This window comes from Pipistrellus hanaki (assembly GCF_964339955.1).
Source record: "Pipistrellus hanaki genome assembly, chromosome: 5".
Lineage (NCBI taxonomy): Eukaryota > Metazoa > Chordata > Mammalia > Chiroptera > Vespertilionidae > Pipistrellus > Pipistrellus hanaki.
The window spans coordinates 64,875,961-64,900,351 of NC_140507.1; the positions used below are offsets into that span (position 1 = coordinate 64,875,961).

Sequence of the window (24,391 nt, forward strand, 5' to 3'; positions counted from 1 at the left end):
CGGATGTAGGCTGGGCTGAAAAACTCCTCCCCCCTACCCCCATGCATGAATTTAGTACACCGAGCTTCTAGTTTAAAACATAAAAATTGTGAACTTAATAACCTCATCAAAGCTGAGGAACTCAAGAAACTGCAACATAAACATCAATTTTATCTAAAATTTAAAATTCTTTGCTGTTGGGTTTAGAAATTGTGAATTCACTAGAAATTTTAGTGTTACACTGGCAGCAACCTGAGTACCACTAGGAGGGTTACCTAGGACCATCAGAAAATACAGATATTTACATTACAATTCATAACTAGCAAAAGTACAGTTATGAAGTAGTAACGAAAATAATTTTATTTCGTTGGGGGTCACTACAACATGAGGAACTATATTAAAGGGTCACGACATTAGAAAGGTTGAGAACCACTGCTCTAATGGCTTTGGATTAAATCTTTCCAAGGTCCTTAAGGTGTAAAGTTAGGTTGCTGATTTAAGATCTTCTATTTTAATGTAGATGTTTACATTGAAATAGAATATAAATATGAATTTCCTTCTGAATACTTTCACTTCATCCAAAATGTACCAAAAGTTTTGGTACATTTTGTTTTTGTTTTCAGTCATCTCAAAGCATTTTCTGATTTCTCTTGTGATTTCTTCTTTGACTCATTAGTTGTTAAGGATGCACTATTTAATTTCTATATATTTGCAGGTATTCCAATGTTTATTCTGTTATTGAGGTCTAGCTTCATTTCACCATGGTTAGAGAAAATAGTTTGTATGATTTCAATTTTTCTAAATTTAGGGATAATTGTTTTTTGTTTTGTTTTTTTAATATATTTTTTATTGATTTTTTTACAGAGAGGAAGGGAAAGGGATAGAGAGTTAGAAACATAGATGTGAGAGAATCATCTATCAGCTGCCTCTTGCACACCCCCTACTGGGGACGTGCCCACAACCAAGGTACATATATGCCCTTGACCGGAATCGAACCCGGGACCTTTCATTCTGCAGGCCGATGCTCTATCCACTGAGCCAAACAGGTTTCGGCGAGAATTGTTTTTATTTTTAATCCCGAAGAATGCTATATGTACACTTAAGAAGAATGTGTACTTTGTTTTGGTTGGGTGAAGTGCTGTGTGTGTCTGTTAGGTCTAAGTCAGTGGTTGGCAAACTCATTAGTTAACAGAGCTAAATATCAACAGCACAATGATTGAAATTCCTTTTGAGAGTAAAATTTTTTAAACTTAAACTTCTTCTAATGCCACTTCTTCAAAATAGACTCACCCAGGCCGTGGTATTTTGTGGAAGAGCCACACCCCCTTAAAGGGAGTTCATACCAAGTAGAAAATTAAACTGGCTTACTGCTGATTTTCTTTATTTACCTATTCTATGCACTGTTCCAGAAAGGACATATGACATTCATTATTGAGTTAGTCCTGTTATAATACCAGTCACTTCAGTGAAGGAAGAAACCTGAATCAAATCATGTTATACTGATAAGAAATTCGATTTTTTAAAACAATTCCATTTCATGCATTTTTGTAAGAGGCAACACTATTTGAAATCAGGTTGTAACTTATATTTGTGTGAATTTTAAGAGTAGCTGAATTCTGACTACCTCAAAACTGGTCCAGCACAGTAACACTTATTGAATATTGAATATATGGGAGTGGTCTTCATAAACAGATTAGAGACCTCAAAGGATCTTTTTCCATTAAATCATGTAACCTTTATTCATAAAATTTCTAAGTTTACTACAGGTAATGTGCTTCTCAAACCATTCCCCACAATACTTTGTATAGCATCCTATACCTCTTCTCTGTAGCAGGCTTCACATTTATAAATAATTTGTATATAATTATTATACTTTTGTTATACAATTTCCAAGAGACAATCCATCTTATTCATTGCTATGTGCCCAAATCTTAATAATAGCTGATCCTTAGCAAGCATTTAATCAATTTTTGTTGCATAAAGAACTTTCTGAAATCACCACTAATGACCACTAGTCAATGCATACCTCCTAAGATATGAGGACATATCGAAAACTCTCTGACAATTGGAAAATATTTTTGAAGGCATCTGTTTTATTTCCTTTTAAAACTAATTTGACTTTTTAATTCTCATCCATTATGTGTGATTTTTTAAAATATGAGCTGTTTTCAGGAAAAATTGATACATTGGGCATATGTATCATACTTTTTAAGAATACAGCTGTTGTGTGTGTGTATAGTGTATGGGCTTTGGAATTAGGGACCTGTTCAAATTCTTGCTTTGATTTTTAGCAAATATCTTAAACTTAAGTCAGCATTTGAAAAAATAGGTTTAAGAATGCTTACTTTGAAGATTTTTGTTGTTGCTGTTTTTAAGAGAATAAAATGAAATTGTGCTTAAAATAGATGGCCTGCATAATATATCCTCAAGTACTGGCTTCCTTTCCCCCTCTTACTAAAAAACTTCCAATTTTCCTTTTAAGAATCTCAATTTATATGTGGTTATTTCCATTAAGTATTAGATGGTCAATAACTATCAACTAAAAACTAGAAGATTTCAATCTTTGAGCAAGCATTATGTCTGCTCATCTGCAGAACAAGATTCTTTTATTGAATGTAGTAAACACCTCATAGATGAAGCTTCTAGCCAATATTTTTAACCAATGCCAGCAAAGTCCACAGAGAAACATTAAACTGAATTAACTTTTATTACCACTTGTTTGACACAAGTTTACTTGTCTTAGACAAGTGAGAATTTATAAAATCTGTGCTTTGCAAATGGATAGAAAGTAGAAATGCAGTTTCTGTGAAATTAGCGATGGTGCTCTCCGGAATACATGAAGATTTTCAGTGACTATTGCAAGGAATCACAAAGGAGATCTTTGGTCCAAAGAAGATATCTCTGAGAAAAAAAAACAAAACAAAAAAAAATCAGTTAAATCTAGCTATAAGCTATGGTATATATTAGTTTTCTGGGTTAAAATGAACAGTGATTTGCAGGATTTCAGATATAATTATTCGTTTTAGGTGAATGAAGTAGAAAAAGAATGAGTGGGAGGACTTGCCACAGGAGCAACAAAGACCAAGAAGGTAATAAATTCTTCTACTTTTCCTTTTCTATTGGTAATATGCTATCATTTCTTAAAAAAAAGCTAGGTGATTTCAAAACCTTATAATCATACCAAAAATATTCATTCCTCTGATATGAGTGGGATGGATGGACATGAACTTTAAATCTACAGGTAAAACACAGAAGATTCAAATTTTCCTAGAAAGTCAAGAAATAAATTTCTAGCTTTTATAGGGAAAGGAAAAGTGTTAAGCTACTCTACTCTTGTTGGAAAGATCATATAAGGTAATGTATAAAAATGCGTGGAATAACATAAAATTGTATATAAGTGTAAGGTAGTATGAATATGGTTTATTAGAAATATACTTAGTATATAATATACAACATGATAACTATTGTTAGTACTGCTGTAGAGTATATTTGAAATTTGCTAAGAGAGTAAATCTGAAAGTTTTCATTACAAAGAAAAATAAATTTGGGGGGTAACTACATGAGGTAATAGATGTTAATTATAACTAAATTATTATGGTAGTCATTTTTAAATAAATATTAGTTGACTCATTTGCCATATACCTAAACTTAAAAAGTGCTGTATGTCAATTATATCTCAATAAAAAAAATGAAAAAAAAAAATAGGATGACAAATTAAATTGTGATTACAGGGCGGGTAAAAAGGAAATATATACTTAGCAAGGTAAATTTGTTGCCACTAGGAAAAGGATAACCCAATATTAGGTAGAAATTACTTTTGTATATCTATACTTCTATTCTTATCCATTAACACAAAATTATATCATGAAATAAATACAAATACATTTCTGTAAATTGGAATCAAGTCTTACAATTACAAAAAAAAGCAAAGATGGTATTTTAATATTAGATGATATTTCATTTATTTGGTCTGAGAAAAATTAAATAATTTTGTGGAATCAGTTAACTCAAGTCCTTGATATAATCATTAATACAGTGATTCCGAAACATTGTCATACCTCAGAATCGCCTAGGAAGCATGTTAAGCTATAATTGCTATGCCTCACCTCCAGTGTCCCTGATATAGTAGGTCTGATCTGGGGCCCAAGAATGTTCATGCACTTTTTTTAATGAATGTTTTTTTTTTCAAGTACATTTTTATTGATTTTAGATAGGAAGGGAGAGGGAGAAAGGGATGGAAAAATCAATGATGAGAGAAAATCATTGATTGGCTGCCTCCTGCATGCCCCCTACTGGGGATTTAGTCTGCAACCTGGGCTTGTGCCTTGACTGGTAATTGAACCATGAGCTCCTGGTTCATAGGCTGATGTTCAACCACTGGACCACACCAGCCAAGCTGGATATGCACTTTTAACAAGAACACAGGTGCTATTGAAGCTGCTGTTCTGAGAACCGTACAATTGGCTTGGTAGGGAAAAAAAAAAAAAAAAAAAAAAAAAATATATATATATATATATATATATATATATATATATATATATGTGTGTGTGTGTGTGTGTGTGTGTGTGTGTGTGTGTGTGTGTGTGTGTGTGTATATATATATATATATATATATATATATATATATATATATATATCTGGTCCAAATCAGAAGACCTGAGTTCTAGTGCCAATGCTGGTATTAACTAGTCACGTAGGATGGTGCTGGTCATTTGATCTCTCTGTACTTTTTCCTTGATCAGATGATTATATCTGCCTCTTCTACCTTACAGGTTTCTTAGAAAAATGAAAATATGATGACATGTTAAAAGTAATTTGAAAAAGCTAATTTAGGTATGAAATAGCCAAGATCACAGTATTTGAAAGATTTCTCAGTAAACCTAGGGTTTAAAATCAAGAGTTGGAAATATTTATTAACTTACCTACTATTATATTATACTTAAAATTTGAAAAAGCTAATTTAGGTATGAAATAGCCAATTCTTCTACTTTCCAAGCCAATAAGAAACTCTTATTTAGTTTATTTCTGGTTAACTCATACCCAGAGCTGGAAATTTTTTCTTTGACCATTACCAAACTTTTTGGTCCAGTTAATTACTTGATCCTGTTTGCTGACATCTTTTATCTAAAGCCTTTTATTAGTTTTCAGATTGGTTTAAAATATCAACCTTAAAGCTGACTGCTGCTGCTGGTAGATATTTTTTTTTTGTATGTGTGTGTGTGTGTGTGTGTGTGTGTGTGTGTGTGGTAAAAATCTGATAAGGGATTTAGATTTTAATAGATTGGAGTGTTATTAATTTTCTGGATTTCATTTAGTTTTATTAAAATCTGCCAAGTTCTGTTTCTTAAATGAAAACATTTAGTTCTATACCCAATGGTGATGGTTCTAGCTAATAGCTGAGGTTTGAACAGGATTTTACTAAAAAGGGTGATTATTTTCAACAAACACATTATAAAGGTGTCAAAAATGAATCGTTACCCATAAGTTTCATAGCAATATATTTTGTGATTACATTTCCTTACTTTGGGCAGCAGAGCAATTCGCTGAAGTTGCAGTAACAGATCATCTCACATCCCTTTCCGTCCCAGAAATGATCCTGGACGTTTACATCAATCTTTGTCAGGTCAGCTACCCCTTCTGGAAGGCTGTGACAGTTGCGGTCTTTGAGTATCTTTCTGTAGCAGGAGAGGCGACTTGCAGGCATGGTTTGGGCTCCTAGCAGCAAAGTTAGCCCAATGGTGACAAGTACTATAAATTTCATTTTGGCTTTTGGTTCTGAGATGAAAGAAAAACCAAAATGTGTTAGTGTTAGTTTGTTTTTAAAGATGGAATTCATCTGACTGTAAACTTCTTAGAATTCTCATATACTCCTGGATAGAAAGAGTTGATCTTTTCTACTCTCTTCTTTGTGGTTCTCAAAGTGTATTTAAAGACCATCCACAATAAAAATCACTTAGAATACTTCTTAAAAATTAAATGCTTCGGTTCCACAAAGAAACACTGATTAAGAAATGCTGGCCAAAGCAAGTTTGGCTCAGTTGATAGAGCGTCGGCCTGTGGACTGAAGTGTCCGGGGTTCGGTTCTGATCAGGGGCATGTGCCTTGGTTGCGGGCACATCCCCAGTGGGAGGTGTGCGGGAGGCGGCTGATCGATGTTTCCCTCTCATCAATGTTTCTGACTCTCTGTCCCACTCCCTTCCTCTCTGTGAAAAAAAATCAATAAAATATATTTAAAAAAAGAATAGCAAAGAAAAGAAATTTTGGATGAGGGGAAGAGGTGGTGGTAAAACCCAGAATTGGCATTTTAAGTACTCAAAGTAATTTTTTGTTGGTATATTCAGTAGAGAAAAATTGCTTTTAAAAATATTTCTATTAATTTCAGAGAGGAAAGGAGAGGGAAAGAAAGAGATATAAACATCAATGATGAGAAAGAATCACTGATTGACTGCCTCCTGCATGCCCCCAACTGGGGATTGAGCCTGTAACCTGTATATGTGCCCTGATCAGGAATCAAGCTGTGACCTTCTGGTTCATAGGTCGACTCAACCATTGAGCCTCACTGAACAGGCAGAAAAATTGCTTTTTAATGTGATACAACTGACAAATTTCTAGTATGGAAAGCTTTACTAGGGCAGTCTATTCTTTATCACTACATACCCAATGGCTAATACAATGCTTGGCCCATTTTTCTAGTATTAGGAAGTGCTTCTCTGAAAACACACTTTTTTGTTATTGTTGTTAATCCTAACCTGAGGATATTTTCCCATTGATTTTTAGAGAAAGTGGAAAGGAGGGTGAGAGACACAGAGAAAGAAACATCAATGTGAGAGAGAGACACATTGATTGATTGCCTCCCATACGCACCCCAACCCGGTCGGGGATTAACCCTGAAATCAAGGTATATGCCCTTGACCGGAGTCAAATCTGGGATCCTTCAGTCTGTGGTCTAATGCTCTATCCACTGAGCAAAACTGGGTAGGGCTGAAAACATATTTTTAATCCTGAGCAGGAGCCTACAGAAGTTTCATATTATCTAAAAGACTGTGAACTTCTTAGGGCTAATCCTCTAGTCTTCCTTCCTTCCTTCCTTCCTTCCACTTCTCCACACAAATCATTCATTAGTGCAGTTAGTAGGCCATCAGACATGAAACTTCTTCATGTGTCTTTGCCTTGTTGCCCCCTCTAACCTCTTCCTTTTACACTAATTTCTGGTCAAACCATCCGTTAAGGACAAACCTCAAGCTCATCTTTCCTAAGAAACCTTTCTGATACAGCCCATATTATTCTAGCAGTTCCCTTGCTCTCTATTTCCATAACTCTATATGTATATAATCTGTACTGCAAGAACTGTGAATTTGACTAAATAATGCCTTGTCATTTGTTAGCATTTTTCATAAGCCAGTGAACCATATGGAGTATATAGCTACAGTTGGGAGTGGGAAATTCACAGAAAGCCATTTGACACTTATTGAATTGGTCATTTTATGGATTTACCTAGTACCAGGAAGGAAGATATAAAGGGCCTTACAGGACATGATAAGGCCTTTAGATTTTATTGATTATACCAGCCTGCGGGGATTGGGCCAAAACTGTCTCTCCAACATCCCCCAAGGGGTCCTGAATTGTGACAAGGCACAGGCCAGGCTGAGGGACCCCACCGGTGCACGATGGGTCTGGAAAGGAACCATGGGAGGGCTCCAGGGCGTGTCCGGCCCAATTCACCTAGTCCTGAGCAGCCGGACCCCAGCAGCAAGCTAACCTACCAGTTAGAGCATCTGCTCCCTCGTGGTCAGTGAGCATCATAGCAACTGGTTGAATGGTCAAATGGTCAGACACTTAGCATATTAGGCTTTTATATATATATAGATTGAGAAACCATTGGAAGATTTTTATTGAATAGTAATATGATCTTATTTATGTCTTTTTAAAAAGTTTTGTTTGTTTTTTTAGCTCTTTGAAGGTGTGTTATGGTGGGACAAAATTGGAAGTAGAAGAAAAGAGGCAAAAGTAGATGGAAGATGTGACACAAGAGGGAAAGAATCAAGAATAACACTTACTTTTTTTTTTTTTTTTTTTTTTACCTGAATGCTACTGACATTTATTGATCTGAGAAAGAATTGAATGGAATCAGTTTGGGGGGAATGCAAGATTAAATTTTTGGACAAGTTAAGTTTGAAATGTTTACTACACATCCAAGTAAAGATGTTGAGTAGGCAGCTGACTACAGTCTGAAATTTCAGGGCTATAAATACAAATTTGAGAGTCATCAGAATATTTATTGATAGTATTTATGGCTATGGACTGGCAGTATAGATTCAGAAGAGAAGAGGCAAAGAACTGATTAAAGGTGAGCCAACACTGAGAGGACTGGAAGAGAAGATGCCAGCATTATAAAGGCAAGGACTGTAACTTCTATTCTTCCTTCCTTTCTTTCTTTCTTTCTTTCTGCCTCTTTTCTCAGAGCGCCTGCTTCAATGCTGGGCTCATAGTAAGTATTCAAAAAATATTCACTGGAGTGAAAAATAAATTGCAGGAAAAGTAAGTCTGTATGCTGCCATACCACACACCTCTTCTGACTGTGTTCATGCCAGGGCATAAAATAGTGTTTCTGTCACAGTCTCAGTCACATACTAAGATGGAAAGTTCCCACATCTGGCAAACACTTACTGGTAGTTTTTTTTTTTTTTTTTTTTAACACTTTAGAAATTACATGTTTGAACTGACATCTCTCTTCTTCTTTTACTTAAGTGCAGATAAATAGCTTTAACTCTTATGTAGACAGTGGAATAATGTTTGAATGTTTCCGTGCTACACTGCTTGGTTTTTTCATTAGAAGACACCAACCTTAGTCCTTGGCAATCCATCAAGACCATATATTTTCAAGTTCCAACAAGATGAAATGACTTTGGCAAGTTTGAAGCAAACTGCTCTATTTTTTTCTCTTTCGGTTGAAGTACATGCACATAAAATTCCTACTGGAGTATGTCCAAATTATAAAAGAAAACAAAGCTAAAAGCTGAATATCTGAAGAAATAAGCAAGAAACCCTCAATCTATTGGATTTTTGGGCTAAATTTTATGTAATTAATGTTGTTCCTTATGTATGATACCATTCATATCCCAATATTTAATAGATTGGCATGATATTAATGGGAAAATACATATCACAGATATTGCCATTGTTCCACTTGAGATATATATATATATAGTTAATCCTCACCTGATGATATTTTTTCCATTAGTTTTTTTTGTTTTTGTTTTTTGTTTTGTTTTTTGTTTTTTAGACAGTGAAGGGGACAAGTGGGGGGAGAGAGTGAATTAGTTGCCTCCTGCATGGGGCCAAGGATTGAACCTACAATCCAGATACATGTTCTTGATCAGGAATACAACCTGCAACCCTTCAGTGCACAGGCTGGCACTCTAAACACTGAGAACCACTGGCCAGGGCTAATGGCATAATATTTAAAAGATCAATGCAGAGCATACAGAATTAAAGGCAAAATGTTTCCAACTAAGCAATAAATCATTGCCACCACCATAGGTAGGGAATTGCAAATCTTGATTGTGTAAAGGGTATTTGGCACTAGCAAGCTTTTGAATGGTTGAAGGTAAATGGAGACTTAGAAAGAAAAATTATCTCACGTGATGGCCAAAACTAACAGAACTCTGTAGTTTAAGTGTTGAGACATTTATGGTGCAATGCTCATATAGGCAGCTGATGTCAGTTCTGGGAACTGCTATTTTAAAAAGTGGAATGAGACAGAGTTGATGAATTAGACAGAAAGGGCAGTCCATTTTCAGATTTCTTTCAAAACAACAGCAAAAGAGAAGCAAAAGCTGCTAAAGCAAATGAAAAGTATAGCCCAGAACCTGACATTTAAAATTATAGCTGGAAGAGATTAAAATTGCTATCTAGCCTGTCATGTTTTCCATCATCTTTCTTGGAGGACGAAACTCACTGTTGTTTGAAAAAATTCTTTCTCTTTCTTATTAACTGTGATACAAGAGGTTCATCTTAGAATGACTGAGTCCTGGAGTGAAACTTCTCCAAGGGCAAGTTAAAGGAATCAAAGTGGTATTAGAAAGTGGAAAAGCCTTTCATTAAACATCATTAAAACAGATATGATCAGCCCAAATAGCCAAAAGACATTCATCGGTGGACAAATGAAGTCCATATCCTCCCTGAAGGTGACCTGCCTTCAGGATGCTCAAAGAATGCTAGAAGATGATATTACTATTCAGTCTTGCATCATTCTAAATGTTTTCCTCTCACAAAAGATCATCATCATGGAGAATAGGACCAGCATCTGGGAGAGCTTTTCATAGACTGTACACCTAAGTTGAGGAATGTTAAAGGGAAAGTTTTATAAGCCCCCAGAGGGATAAGGGGTTCCCTTTATCTTAGCAGTACAGACACCTTGTTGTGCTCTAGGATGGGAACACCAAGGATGAATTCAATGAATTCCCTCTTTGTATCACACATGCATACCCGTCTCTTTTTAGGAATCAGGATTTTTTAAAAAGCAATAGACATTTGTGTTCTTAGACCTTGCAGTTCATATCGAGTAGGTAAAATACACAGAGGTAGCTACTGCATTAAAAAAAAAAGGATATACTTCAGCATCCTCAAATAGTCTGAGACGTGGAATAAGGTCCTGTTGTGTGGACCACATTCAGAGTGGACCTGTGTATTCATAAGAAATAACAGAGAGGCAGCTGCCTCTTCCTCATGATTAAGTGACTTTCCCAGTATCTATTCTCTTAACCTGATTTTTTTCCCTTTATACTAAGAAGCATTTGTTTTTCAAAGTACATACATCATCTCTTTAGAGGGTCTCTTTCTGTCTGTCTGTCTTTCTGTATGCATAAATACATTTCTGCTCTAATCTATAGCAATAGAATAAATGGTTATTAAGAAAAAAAAGTTACATACCCTTTTCTTTCCTTCTGGTCTTCTTGTCAGAGGGACTCTTAAAATGCTCCAACTCGCTGGGTGAGCTTGGGCAGAAGGAGAAGAGAGGAGGTGCTGGAAGGAGGTTCTTCACAAATGAACCTTTGTCTGCCTTGTCTCCCGCCTGGGATTGACAGACTGGCTGCTCCAGCCAAGACTCTCGGGGCGGGGGGTGGAAGACTGGGCTGCAAGAACTGCCTCCCTTGGGCTCTTACACACCAGGCGAAGATGGACTGAACAGCTTCTTTACAGAGAAGAATAACGGGTCTATACAAGAACCTCAGGGAGGCAGACTTGGGGCAATAAAATATTAAGCCCGAGGGATTTATAAAGAACACAGAGTGATGTTTTTCTTTCACCTGAAGAAAAGTGTGTGCACACAGGCACATATATGTGTGTGAGATGCAAACAGAGAGACACTCAGAGAGATAGGGACAGAGAGCTAGGGAGAGAGGGAAGGGATGGGAGAAGGAGATGGAGAAATGGCTAATAGGATTTAGGAAAACAGCTGAGCACCTCTTTCTCCCTCATAGTTTCTTTGTGTTTTGTCACCAAGTTTTCTTCACCATCTATATCCCTTGCTATAACATTTTGATTGAAATTATATTCAAAATCTCATTACCAGAAAATGGAAAGCAAAACGTACAATGACTTAAAAAGAAACCTATTCTGTGTCTCAGAAATAAAGGCACAAAAGAAATTTCATTCTGTGTTGAGCAAAGTGTACTGGAATTGTAGCATCTGTTAACTATCCTTCAGTTGCTGTTTTTTTGTTTTGTTTGTTTTTTTAATTTAATTTGGAATAGTGTTGTTGGAGTTGGAAATGTTATAATAGAACAGGGATTATCTAGACAGAAAATGGAGGAAAGGTCATTCTAGGGTGTATTAACAAAAGCATGAAGGTGAAGGACTGGGTAACAAGTTTGGGGATCACAGGTAGTTTTGTGTTCTGGAACTAGTGATGGTGGAAGATAAGATTAGAGGGAGAGAGACAAGTTGATGAAGTACCTCATGTCCTTATCCTAAAGGTAAATGGAAAGACGATGACACATATTAAAGAGGTCAAACCCCTGACTGCAGAATGGAAGAATTACTGTGTGGGAGGAAAGAGACTAGAAACGGGAGAAGAGGAGCTCCCGCGGTGATACAGGAGAGAAGTCAGGAAGCAACAGTGAAAAGATCTGGTGACCGGTTAGACTTTCATGTTTGGGGCAGAGGTAGCTGAGAAGAGGACAGGAGACTTTATTAAATTTCAGAAGTTTGGACCCTTGAATGAACAATGCTGTTCTTCATCTTTGAGGGGGGAAAATGCAAAAAGAGCCGTTTGGGATGGAGCAGATGCGGGAGATAGAAATGAGTTAGTGAATGAATGTTGGATTTATTGAGCCCTAGATGGAATTGGGAATGTTTAGTAGGCAGTTTGTTAAATGTACACGGAGCACAGAAAAAAGTATGGGCTAGAATGTTAGAATTAATTCGTCAACTAAATGTCAATTAAATAACTAATAGAGTTATGCAATTATACCCTTAAGTCTGAGGGTCGGCGCTCTAACCACTGAACAATCGACCAGGGCTGGATTCATTTTTATATTCAGCAGTATTCAAATCCAAACAATACTAATAATACACCTAGCATTGTGTTTCTTGCATGCCTGCTTTATATGGTACCCAAGACTTCTTTGATAATTACCCACTGCTTCTGGATTATGTTCCTGGTCACTTAGAAAAAAATTGCCCCTAAAAAGCACATTTGGATCTTGGTTTCCTAGTCCCTGTTGTCTGTCAAACATTTACCTATTACTAATCGGGTTTCCCATCATTTCAAGGGAGAATTGTTGAACATTATTAAATTAAAAAAATATTTTTGTTAATTTCAGAGAGGAAGGGAGAGGGGGACAGAGACAGAAACATCAATGATGAGAGAGAATCACTGATCAGCTGCCTTCTGCATGTCCTCTACTGGGGATTGAGACTGCAACCCAGGCATGTGCCCTTGACCGGAATCAAACCCAGGACCCTTCAGTCCGCAGGCAGACGCTCTATCCACTGAGCCAATCCAGGGTAATATTGTTAAATTTTCAAATGTCTGGCTGGTGTTGAGCATAATCCCATTCACCAAGAGGTCATAGGTTCAATTCCTGTCAGGGCACATGCCTGGATTGCAGGCTCAGTCCCCAATAGATGTCTCTCTTCCTTCTATGTTTTATCTCTCTCTCCCTCTCCCTTCCTTTCTCTCTAATCAACCAAAGGACTTGTATACATGCATATAAGCCTAGCCAATGGACACAGACACCAGGGTGGTGAGGGCATGAATGAGTGGTCAGGTTGCAGGGGGGGGGGGGGGACAATAGGAGGAAAAGGTCAATATGTAATACCTTAATCAATAAAGAAAAACATTGTTTTCTAATGGTAAAGAAAATAAAAATCAATGAAAACATATTTTAAAAAAATTTTAAGTGCCTGCTGCGATTCATCCTGATGTCTATTCCATGCAGCTGCTCATTTGAGAAGCAACTGATTGCAAAGCAAGACCATGTGATTGCAGAGGCTGCCCTTGTGACTTTCAATTTAGGGCTCCAATTGGAAAGCACTGTTTTCTTGTTTGTAGAAACTTCAGCATTTTTGTTTTGTTTTCTCTCCTGATTGCCTATAACTCAGATCTTTTGTTGAACCCCGATTTATGTTGCTCTGGAGGCCATCTGTCTCTTTGAGATAGCCTCCCAAAGTAAACCTTTTATCTGAGATAGGTAAGGCCATTCAGACATACTGTTCAGATTTCTAGAAAGCATGTCCTTCTGTATTTTTATAGGACAGTCTCTCTCTCTATGTGAGTGCATGTTTTAATTATATAGGCATATTTTATCATATCAAGTCTAATCAGGTTTGTTACAAATAGGAAATCCCCACAAATTAAAGACAGAGTTTAAGCAATTTGATCTAGAACTTAAGCAGTTATGTTAAAAGTACTGGCCTTAAAAACAGTGCTGGCATTACATTCGAAAAGCAAGCTGATTAGCATTTCTTAAAAAGCAAACAAACAATAACTACATTAAAATCCTTCTAATCAGACGAAGTCTCAGCAGATATTTAGCATCTAAATAACTGTAGACATCCAACAACGTAAGCTTGTGGAAAAAAAAAAAAAAATGGGAACGCGCAAATTCTTCCCCTAATTTCCACCTGGGAGCTCATGCATATGACCTGATTTAGAATCTGCTGCTCCTGTGTTCCGTAATTGACCCCTTTCTCTCATTTCCCTCAGGCTTAAATCCTGCAGGAGGCTCCGAGAGAGTGGCAGTGCGGGGAGAAGAGCAGCAGGTTTCAACCTTCATGGGTTCTTCCCAGGAGAGAGGTAAGACCCGTTTTATGTGAGTCTCCTTGACAAAAGGATTTCTAATAATAAGGCTAATGGAAACCTAATTCTCGGCATGTTTGTTGAGACAATAATCAGCTACAGACGAAATTACCTTTTAAAATCCCCTTAAAATAAGTTAAAAGGAAATAATCAACCTGTTTTATTAACTTTATTATTATTATTATTTTAAAATATATTTAATTGATTTTTTACAGAGTGGAAGAGAGAGGGATAGAGAGCTAGAAACATCCATGAGAGAGAATCATCCATCAGCTGCCTCTTGCACACCCCCTACTGGAGATGTGCCCGCAACCAAGGTGCATGCCCTTGATCAGAATCAAACCTGGGACCTTTCAGTCCGCAGGTCGATGCTCTATCCACTTTGCTAAACCGGTTTCGGCAACTTTATTATTTTTTTTTTAACTCAGAAGAAGAGTATTCTTTTTTATTAAAACGATTTAAAGTTTTCTTAAGGTTTTCTCTGAACTTGGAACAATTGTGCTAAGAATGAGCTATGCAGCTAGGTGGACCAAGATCACCTCTGTTACCCAAACTTGGCTTTCTGCCACCAAAGTGAGACTTAAGGAAACAAACTCCATTGAGGAGTCTCAAGTGAGGCCCTTGAGGAAAGAGCCTAATCCCCCAGGAGCTGTTGTGTAAGATGTTGAGCTGATGCCATGACAACTACTGGATGAGAACTATTTTCTAGAGGCACTCATAGTGGTATGATGTACTTGGATTTCAGACAGGCAGCCGTGGCTATGGTGATGATTAGAGGGGAGTCTTCTTGCTCAAAAACTGTCAGAACAGTAAACACAAAACCTCCTTTACCTGGGCTTAGAGAGTATGATGTCCACCGGGAGTGCTGGGCTTTTCCACAGCATTTCTACATAGAGGTTGTAAGCATCCTGAAGAATAGGATCTTTAAATACAATAGAAATAAAGTCAGTAAAATGAGCATCGGGAGTGAAATGTATTAAGTAGGAAAGAAACTTGAATATAACCCCTTTAGTTTTCTAAAAATCTAAAAGGGACATTGGACTAACAGTGAATGGAATCACAGCCCAGATCCCAACCATAATTTTGTGGTTTGTTAGAAAGGACCAGCTTATCAAACCTAGAAAGATCAAAAGAGCTATTAAGTGTGCCAGCGTGTGAAGTGTTTGCAGATCCTGAGTTCTCGTCCTAAGCTTCCCAAAGTTTTTTCACAGGTACAAGCATCTGGTTGGTTGGCAATGATAACAATAACAGTATTGATACTACTAATAATAATGTGATTGCCAAGTGTACTAAACACTTTAGAAGCGTTGGCTTCTTTAATGCAAACAACATTGTTTTATGAGGTGATTTTTCAAAGTCTTCCTTGGACATATAAACTTGAACCGGCTAAGTAGAGTTTTTTACAATGTAAGATGTGGGAAATTGCCAAAATGTCAGTCATTTGAGTAGAATTCCTAAGTGATTATTATTCTAGAAGTAATATCATAGTGCCAGACATTCAGTAAATACTTATTAAGTGAATGAATGAGTCAATAAATAAGTGAGCAATGGATAAAATACTTGCATAGAGATTAGGTTTGGGGGAATTATTCAGCTTTCAATAGTTACTTATTGATTTATTGATGGTAGCTATTCTGGTATGAGGTGATACCTCATTGTAGTTTTAATTTGCATCTCTCTGATGATTAGTGGTATCTGATATCTCACAGATCTAGAACAATTATTCCAAAAATGTGTATGGAACCAAAAAAGACCCCAATTAGCAGCAACAATCTTCAGAAAGAATAATAAAGTTGGGGGAATCACAATACCAGATATCAAACTATACTATAAAGCATTATAATTAAAACAACATACAGGCATAGAGATCAATGGAACAGAACAGTGACCCCAGAAATTGACCCACATCATTATGGTCAATTAATATTTGACAAAGGAGGCAAGAGCATACACTGAAGTAAAGAAAATCTTTTCAATAAATGGTATTGGGAAAACTGGACAGGTACATACAAAAAAAACCAACAACACAAAAAACAAAAGAGAAAGAAATAAAGAAACTAAATCACCAACTTGCACCATACACAAGAATGAAATCAAGCCCTAGCTGGTTTGACTCAGTGAATAGGGCATCGACCTGCAGATTGAAGGGTCCCAGGTTTGATTCCTGTTAAGGGCACATGCCAAGGTTGCAGGCTTGATTCCCAGGAGGGTGTGTGCAGGGGGCAGCCGATCAACATTCTTTCTCATCATTGATGTTTCTAGCTCTCTCTCGCTTCCTCTCTGAAATCAATAAAATATTTTTAAAAGAATGAACTCAAAATGGATAAAGCACTTAAATGTAAGTCACAAAACCATAAAATTCTAGAAGAAAACATAGGCAGTAACATCTCAGACACCTACATAACAGAATTTTCACCAATATATCTCCTAGGGCAAGAGAAAAAGAGGGAAAGAATAAACAAATAGGACTACATCAAAATAAGAAACTTCTGCACAGCAAAAGAAACCATCATAAAAATAAACAGGGAATCCACTATATGCAAGAATATATTTGCCAGTGACACATCAGATAAGGGACTAATTTCCAAAATACGTAAAGAACTCATACAGCTCAACAAAAGGAAGACAAATAACCCAATTAAAAAAAAAATGGGCACAGGACCTGAATAGGCATTTTTCCAAAGAGGACATACAGATGGCCAAGAGACATATGAAAAAAATGCTCAACATCACTAATCCTGTTCTTTTGATATGCCCCCTCATCAGGTGTTTTGTTTGTGTGTGTATTTTTTTTAATCCCTCAAATACTTCCTTACTTTCTGGCACTACAGGATGCTCCAGGCTTATCTTACACATTTCCTGTTCCAGTTCCAGAATCATCCATTTCTCTCAGGAACCCTGGTGCCTGCAAAATTGTTCCTTTAATGAGGCACTAGGTGGGCTCATTGCTTCTGCTGTGTCCCAGCTTCTAGGCCCTCTCAGTTGACAGAGCAAGGAAAGATATATGTGTATAGTAATCTGTATATATGAACCCATATCTATCCATATTTTTCTGTGTAACCATTTATGCCTATATCAAGCTAAACATGAGTTTATATTGTTTCCAACGCTAATCCATTACTACATGAAATGTTCTAGCCTCCTCCCCTTTCTTATCTGTAACCTCCCATTCCAACAGTAAGAAGCCTGTCTTCCACCATCTGTCATTTAGTTGTTCAATTCCCGTATACAAACGCAGAAAGCAGTATCAGAATTGCTAACTCATACTCTGCAATAAATAATTTTACCTACCAGAGTACAGTGTTTTCTGACTTCAGTTTTATAGACTCCATTTCCAAAGTTACTTATGTCAGCACCTTCCCCACTACCACACCCTTCAGCGAGGTGGTTCTTTCATTTGTAATAGATTGTTTTTTCACATTCTGCATTCCATTCTGTGATACCCAATCTCTTAAATATACTGTTATTCATTCAAGTTCAGTCTTTATGCTGTGAAGGTATATGGATTTCTGTCACATGCATCCACCATGCAAGTATCCACTATTATTGTACATTATGATACATAATAGTCTCACTGCCTTAAACTATCTCCTATGATTCACCTACTCAGCCCTCCCCTTGTCTGAAACTCCTAGTAACTACTGATTTTTTTTGGAATATATTTTATTGATTTTTCACAGAGAGGAAGGGAGAGGAATAGAGAGTTAGAAACATCGATGAGAGAGAAACATCAATCAGCCGCCTCCTGCACATCCCCCACCAGGGATGTGCCCGCAACCAAGGTACATGCCCCTGACCGGAATCGAACCCGGGACCCTTCAGTCCGCAGGCCGAAGCTCTATCCACTGAGCCAAACCGGTTTTGGCACTACTGATCTTTTTTTTACCATTCCTATCCTTTTACTTTTTCCAAACTGCCATAAAATTGGAATTATAGAGTATGTAGCTTGTATAGACTAGTTTCTTTCATCATCAATATGTATTTAGAGTCATCCATGTGCCTGGCTGATGTGGCTCAGTAGTTGAGCATCAACCTATGAAGTAGGAGGTCACAGTTCGATTCCTGGTTGGGGCACATGCTTGGGTTGTGGGCTTGATCCCCAGAGGAGGGCGTGTAGGAGGCAGCTGATCAATGCTTCTCTCTCATCATTGATGTTTCTATCTCTCTCTCCCTCTCCCTTCTTCTCTGAAATATATATTTTTTAAAATGAGTCATTCATGTATTTTTTATGGCTTGATAATTTATTTGTTTTTATAATTGAATAATAACAATATAGCACATGTTTTTTATCCTTTCATCTGTTGAAGGATATCTTGGTTGCTTACAGTTGTAATTATGACTAAAGCTGCTAAAAACATTCATGTGCAGGTTGTGTGTAGGCATATGTTTTCAAATAAGTTGATCTGTAGCTGTTTAACATTTAGCTTTCAGGTTGATTACAATTGTTGATTTGTAATCATCTGGCTTTTATATGACTTCTCAAATATAGCTATTTAAAAATAATAAACACTTTCAAATGACAAATCTGTTCATAATCAGGCACCATTTTTTTATAAAAGTATAAACAATGAATCCATAATATTTTATGGAATAAGAGAAATTTAAATATAGGGCACTTTAAAGAACATTTACATTTAATATCCTTTGAAATATGTGGTATGGTGTCGCCATTTCTTTTACATCACAAACAGAAAAATTTATAAGTGTTAACTTAGCTACAAATTGTTCCTTTATTGCTACCTCACTAATAGAACATGTTAAAAATTACATGTTTGGAAATCCAAATAAAAACATATGTAAGTTGAAGTAATAAATACAACGCAGTATTAGATAACTAAAACCAGCTCCCTTTACGTGTCTACATATCAGACAGAACACATGAAATGCCACAAAATAGTAAGAAATGAAAATAATTTCCCTGAATATTTCATTTCTAAACACATGATGTGTTTTACCTACAGTGTAATCCTATTAAAACATTTTGTTGTTTTAATAGGATTATATTTGTTGTTCCATAGGATATGGGTGTGCATTAGAATGGGAGGCAAATGTGTCCCTAGAAATCTAAACATAACAAAAAAATAAAAGGCCTTTCTATAACAATATTTTGTATCAAATGTCAAGTTATTCCTTGTCTTTCATGTTACTATTCTAGAGACTCCTTTTTAGATGAATTAATAAAAATTGCCCCCCACATTGGTACCACCAATGTGGTACCAAGTGACTTGTGTTGATTGGTTCAGTCAGGCTGAGCATAAAATATCCTGGTATCAAGAAAGCTTTAACAGTGTATGCTACATTTTATTCTGTGTCTTAAGGTATTTAATGTAAAATATTTGAGAAAAATAGAGAAAGGCCAACTACCAGGGAGAATGAGGGCCTTTATGAATATCATACTTGTTCGATGTATTTCTCCTCTCCATAAAAATTACCGCCTTTTTGGTGTCCAAAAATTGAGTCTAAAACCATGTTGGTAACTGCTGGGATTTTCTTCCCAACCCCAAAGATTCTGAGATTTTATTCATTGCCATTAAGAGTCTGACTCATTGAGAGATGAGGACTGGCTTATCAAGAAGCCTGGAGGGCGTTAGGACTTTTTAGTTTCATGGAAGAAATTCAAGAGAGAATTCTTGTGAGTCTAATTTCTCTGAAGGAGAACACACTTTATGATGTATGAGATAGATAGCACCTCTTATAATATATAAAATTATAATAGGAGAAAATCTTCCTCTGTCTCTCTCATTGCTCTTCTTTCCCCTCTGTGATCAGGGAACCTTCAGATACTTGACTGCCTCCAATATACCAGAATCTTTTTTCATCCTTTGCTACCATGAAACTTTGTAAGTGCCATGCTTTATATCCTTCCAGATTTTAGATACCTTTCAAATCAAAACTTGGGCCAAATTAGTCATTATTGTTAAGCATTCCAACCCAGAAACATTTATAGTGATTTCAAACCTAATATATGAGCTAAATTAAACTCACCTATGGCCAAGCATCCTCAAGAAGGAAAAGGATCAAGAACCTATCTCCTGCCTGACTGGCGTGGCTTAGTGGTTGAGTGTTGACCCATGAACCAGGAGGTCACGGTTCGATTCTGTTATCACATGTCCAGGTTTCGGGCTCAATCCCCACTGGGGGCATGCAAGAGGAAGCCAACCAATGATTCTCTCTCATCGTTGATGTTTGTATCTCTTCCTCTCCTTTCCTCTTTGAAATATATATATTTCAAATATATCCTATCTCCTTCCCTTTTGAGATTCAACTTAATTAGAGCTTTCTAAATGGCTGGGATATTTCTGAGAGAGGTCCTCTGTTAGCAAAAAACATTTTCAAGTTCCCCCAAGAACAAAGAGGGAGTCTGGTTCAGTGACTTAGGCTCAACCCCAGGGCCTTGAGGTTTTTGGGAGACAGCATGTTCTAGGTACAGGGAGCCCCTGTGGTTAGAAACCCAATTATATGGGGCCACCTGGGCAGAGCTGTCGTGTTTGGGAACAGTGGCTGATTGAGCATAATTCCAATAAGCTGTCATCTTAGAGTCCTTGTCCTCAGTGACAGCCTGCTGCCTACACAAGATTCTGCAGCAGAAAGGACAACCTTAGGGCAGGACAAGGACTCTTTTGAGCCTGTTGGAACCAGTTTTCAGCAGTGACACCATGCAGAAGTGATTAAAATCAGAACTTTTAATGGACTAACCAATTCCTTCCATGTGATACTTTGAAACAAGTGCTCCCTTTGGATTAAATAAGTTTCCAGGATTTGTGGACAATTTGGGGAATGAGGAGACTTTAAGAGAGATACAGAATAATCTTTATTATAGGAGAATGAATTTATTTTTAAATACTTAAGCAAGTAATTAAAAAATAAAGACAGCCCTGGCTGTGTTGGATCAATGGATAGAGCGTCAGCCTATGAACTGAAGGGTCTCCGGTTTGATTCCAGTCAAGGGCACATGCCAAGTTGTGGGCTTAATCCCCGGTGGGAGGCATGCCGGAGGCAGCCAATTGGTGATTCTTGACCATCATTGTTGTTTCTAGCTCTCTCTCCTTTTCCTTTCCTCTCTGAAATAAATAAATAAAAATATATTTAAAAAAATAAAAAATAAAGACAGATGCCCAAATATTGAATCCAAAACTAATGGAGGTCATACAGTTAGTATTTAATAGGTCATACAGTTCATTGTGAATTTCTAAGAGCAGAAGTGTTGTCAAACTTGTTTAAGCACTGAATCTTTTCTTTTTAAACTAAGCATTTTGAAAAACTGGATTCCAAGGAACACTTGGAAAATGCTTCTCTCGTGGCAGATTTCGATACTGGATGGCTGCTTCACTGGCTCAGAGTAGATTAGGTCCTAGCTCTGAGGTGTTAGTCACAATGTCCTAATGACTAATCCAAGGAAGGCAGAGCGCGCAGGAGATGGTGCTGAACTGAGATCGCAGCTTTCTCCTTGGCCCCAGCTATTGTTTGCCTTTGAATAAGGAGCACCACCTGCAATCACTTGTTGGCTCCGTAAGTCAGAGTTTTTCTCTATTTTACTCTGCTATGTATCTTTGGTGCCTGGCACAGCTGCTCAATAACTATTATTTGTTGACTGAGTGAACTTCTGGCCTTCGCTGTCTTGGCAAAGTTACTAAAAACCTCACATTGCCATTTCTTTTGCTTAGTGTGTCCCTTGCAGCTGCAAAACAGATCCTTCTGAAGATTCAGGAAGTATGAGAACAGTAATGGCATCTTCTTTGTAAATAAAATGAAGCCCATATTTGCCCAAGTCAGACCAACCTGAGATGAGGAGCAGGTTGGTCTGACTTGGAGAGCCCCACCAGCCGAATCCCCTAGTTCCATATTACCCAGTGTATAAGAATGATCTTTATCAACTTGTATGGCAATGTAAGTTTTATAAAAAAAAAAATACAATCATATAAATAATCAGTACTATGTAAATACAATTTAAAATATTTTCTTTCTATTCTCTACTAAACTATATGCCACGAAACTACTTACCATGTGATACAAGGTATAATGGTCATCAAATCACTCTAATAATTTCTAATTCATTATTGAATTTTAGAAATTGCTGGCATAAACTTATATTTGAGAAGCTCTCACAAAATGAAAGGTGGCTTGTCTCAAGAAACTGTGCCAAACTCTCCAATGACCTCACCATTAAATCAATGGTCATTAGATGCTTCAGTGGCAGAGTGATGGGATGGGCTGTCCCTCATGCTCTGGATGCTAATGCTTCTCACATAGCCCGAACCTGAAGGGCCTCTGCTTCCACTCCCACCTACAACACTGCCACCAGCCAGGCCTGTCCCACCACTCCTGCCCCTCCCGAGCAGCAGAGACTGTGTTCCCTTCAGCCACTCCCTTGGTCTGCCCAGCTTATGCCCCAATGTCTAGATGCACCAGTCCCAAGTCCCATCACAGCCTATGCAGTGGCTGTTGAATGTTGTCATTCTGTGACATGTGGTCTAACTTAAGCTATTTGTCCACCATCAGGGCAGTATATTTAACCTGTAGTAACATCATGCCAGTGTAGATTAGCTGAATAGCAGCCATGGCCCAATCCCTTCTGAGTAGTTCAGAAAGTCTCAAAGTCTTCTCCCACATCTATTCAAATCAACAGTGGATGCTTTTCTTCTATCACATGATATCTACCATTTCTTCTTCTATCTCTCACCTCCATAAAATAGCTCCCATATTTATGCGTTGTTTCCTGGAAGCAGCTACTGAGTTTGCTTTATCTCCTAAAAGTCACTCACGTAGTGTTGCCCTGCTGATGCTCTATCTCTGAGCAAAAGCAGGATAAAATCTCTTCTATTGGCCTGAATGCTCACAGCTGTCAAGCTAAGGCTGCCTTTTCCTGTTTATAACTTATTCCTTCCTACAACCCCAAGACTCATGATAACAATATCAGAAAACAACCATCATACCACCCTTAGTTTACTGTTGCCTCCCATAGTTCATCATCTTCTGCATTAAACCTGTACATATTTTCCAGTTTTATTGACATATAATTGACCAACACCACTGTATAAGTTTAATGTGTACAGCATAATCACTTGATTTACATATATTGTGAAATCATCACCACTATAAATTCAGCTAACATCAGGTAGACATAAGAAGAAAAATATTTTCTTCTTGTGATGAGAACTCTTAGGATCTACCCTCTTAACCAACTTTTCACTGTACCCTACTAGTACAGTAGTGTTAATGATAGTCATCATGTTGTACATTATATCCCAGGTACTTATTTATCTTATACCTGGAAATGTGTACCTTTTGACCACCTTTATCCAATTCCCCCACTTCCAACCTCCATCTGTTACCTCTGGTAACCAAAAATATAATCTCTTTTCCTATGAATTTATTTATTTTTAAGATTCCACATGTAATTGAGATCATACAGTATCTGCCTTTGACTAGCATAATGCCCTCAATTTCCATCCAGGTTGTCACAGATGGCAGAATATTCCATTGTATTAATATACTACAACTTATTTATCACTTCATCCATTGATGGACACTTAGGTTGTTTCCATATCTTAGCATTTGTAAATTATGCTGCCAAATAGCACTTCAACAGAGTGTTTTTGTTTACTTCTGATATATGCTCAGAAGTGCAATTGCTTACTCATATTGCCCATTTTAAAATTGGATTATTTGTGGGGGGGTTTGCTACTGAATTGTATGATTTCTTTATATTTTTATTTTTAATATATTTTTGTTGATTTCCAAGAAGAAGGGAGAGGGAGAGAGATATAGAAACATCAATGATGAGAGAGAATCATGGATCAGCTACCTCCTGCATGCCCCCTACTGGGGATCGAGCCCTCAACCTGGGCATGTGACCTTGACCAAAATAGAACTTGGGACCCTTCAGTCCACAGGCCGACACTCTATCCATTGAGCCAAATCGGCTAGGACTATATATTTTAAATATTAATCCATATCAGATACATTATTAGCAAATATTTTTCCCATTTTGTAGGTTGTCTTTTCACAATAGTTTCTTTTGCTGTGCAGCCTATACATTTTGACACTCTTTCTATCCTGAATAATTCTGCCCACTCCCAATAGCTTGGGAGCTTAAGAAGAGGGCTC

The 24,391-nt window shown here is 37.2% G+C and overlaps 2 protein-coding genes across 3 annotated transcripts in view; both read right to left on the reverse strand.

Moving 5' to 3' along the window:
* Positions 1-24,391, reverse strand: part of LOC311623309 (histone-lysine N-methyltransferase SETMAR-like) — a gene marked incomplete at its 3' end in the record, with an annotated part of 325,341 nt that overhangs the window by 206,339 nt on the left and 94,611 nt on the right. The gene's annotated exons all lie outside the window — the stretch shown is intronic.
* Positions 1,501-12,995, reverse strand: SCRG1 (stimulator of chondrogenesis 1). 2 transcript variants are annotated; one of them, XM_084883757.1, is made up of 3 exons: positions 10,912-12,995; positions 5,502-5,754; positions 1,501-2,880 (listed from the first exon to the last, which is right to left on the reverse strand). In XM_084883757.1, the coding sequence occupies exons 2-3, from the start codon at positions 5,738-5,740 to the stop codon at positions 2,826-2,828; spliced, it is 294 nt and encodes a 97-aa protein (XP_084739883.1). In that variant the 5' UTR covers positions 5,741-5,754; positions 10,912-12,995; the 3' UTR covers positions 1,501-2,825. The 2 variants fall into 2 exon arrangements, with proteins under 2 accessions (XP_084739883.1, XP_084739882.1); XM_084883756.1 differs by lacking the exon at positions 10,912-12,995 and having other exon boundaries at positions 5,502-6,196.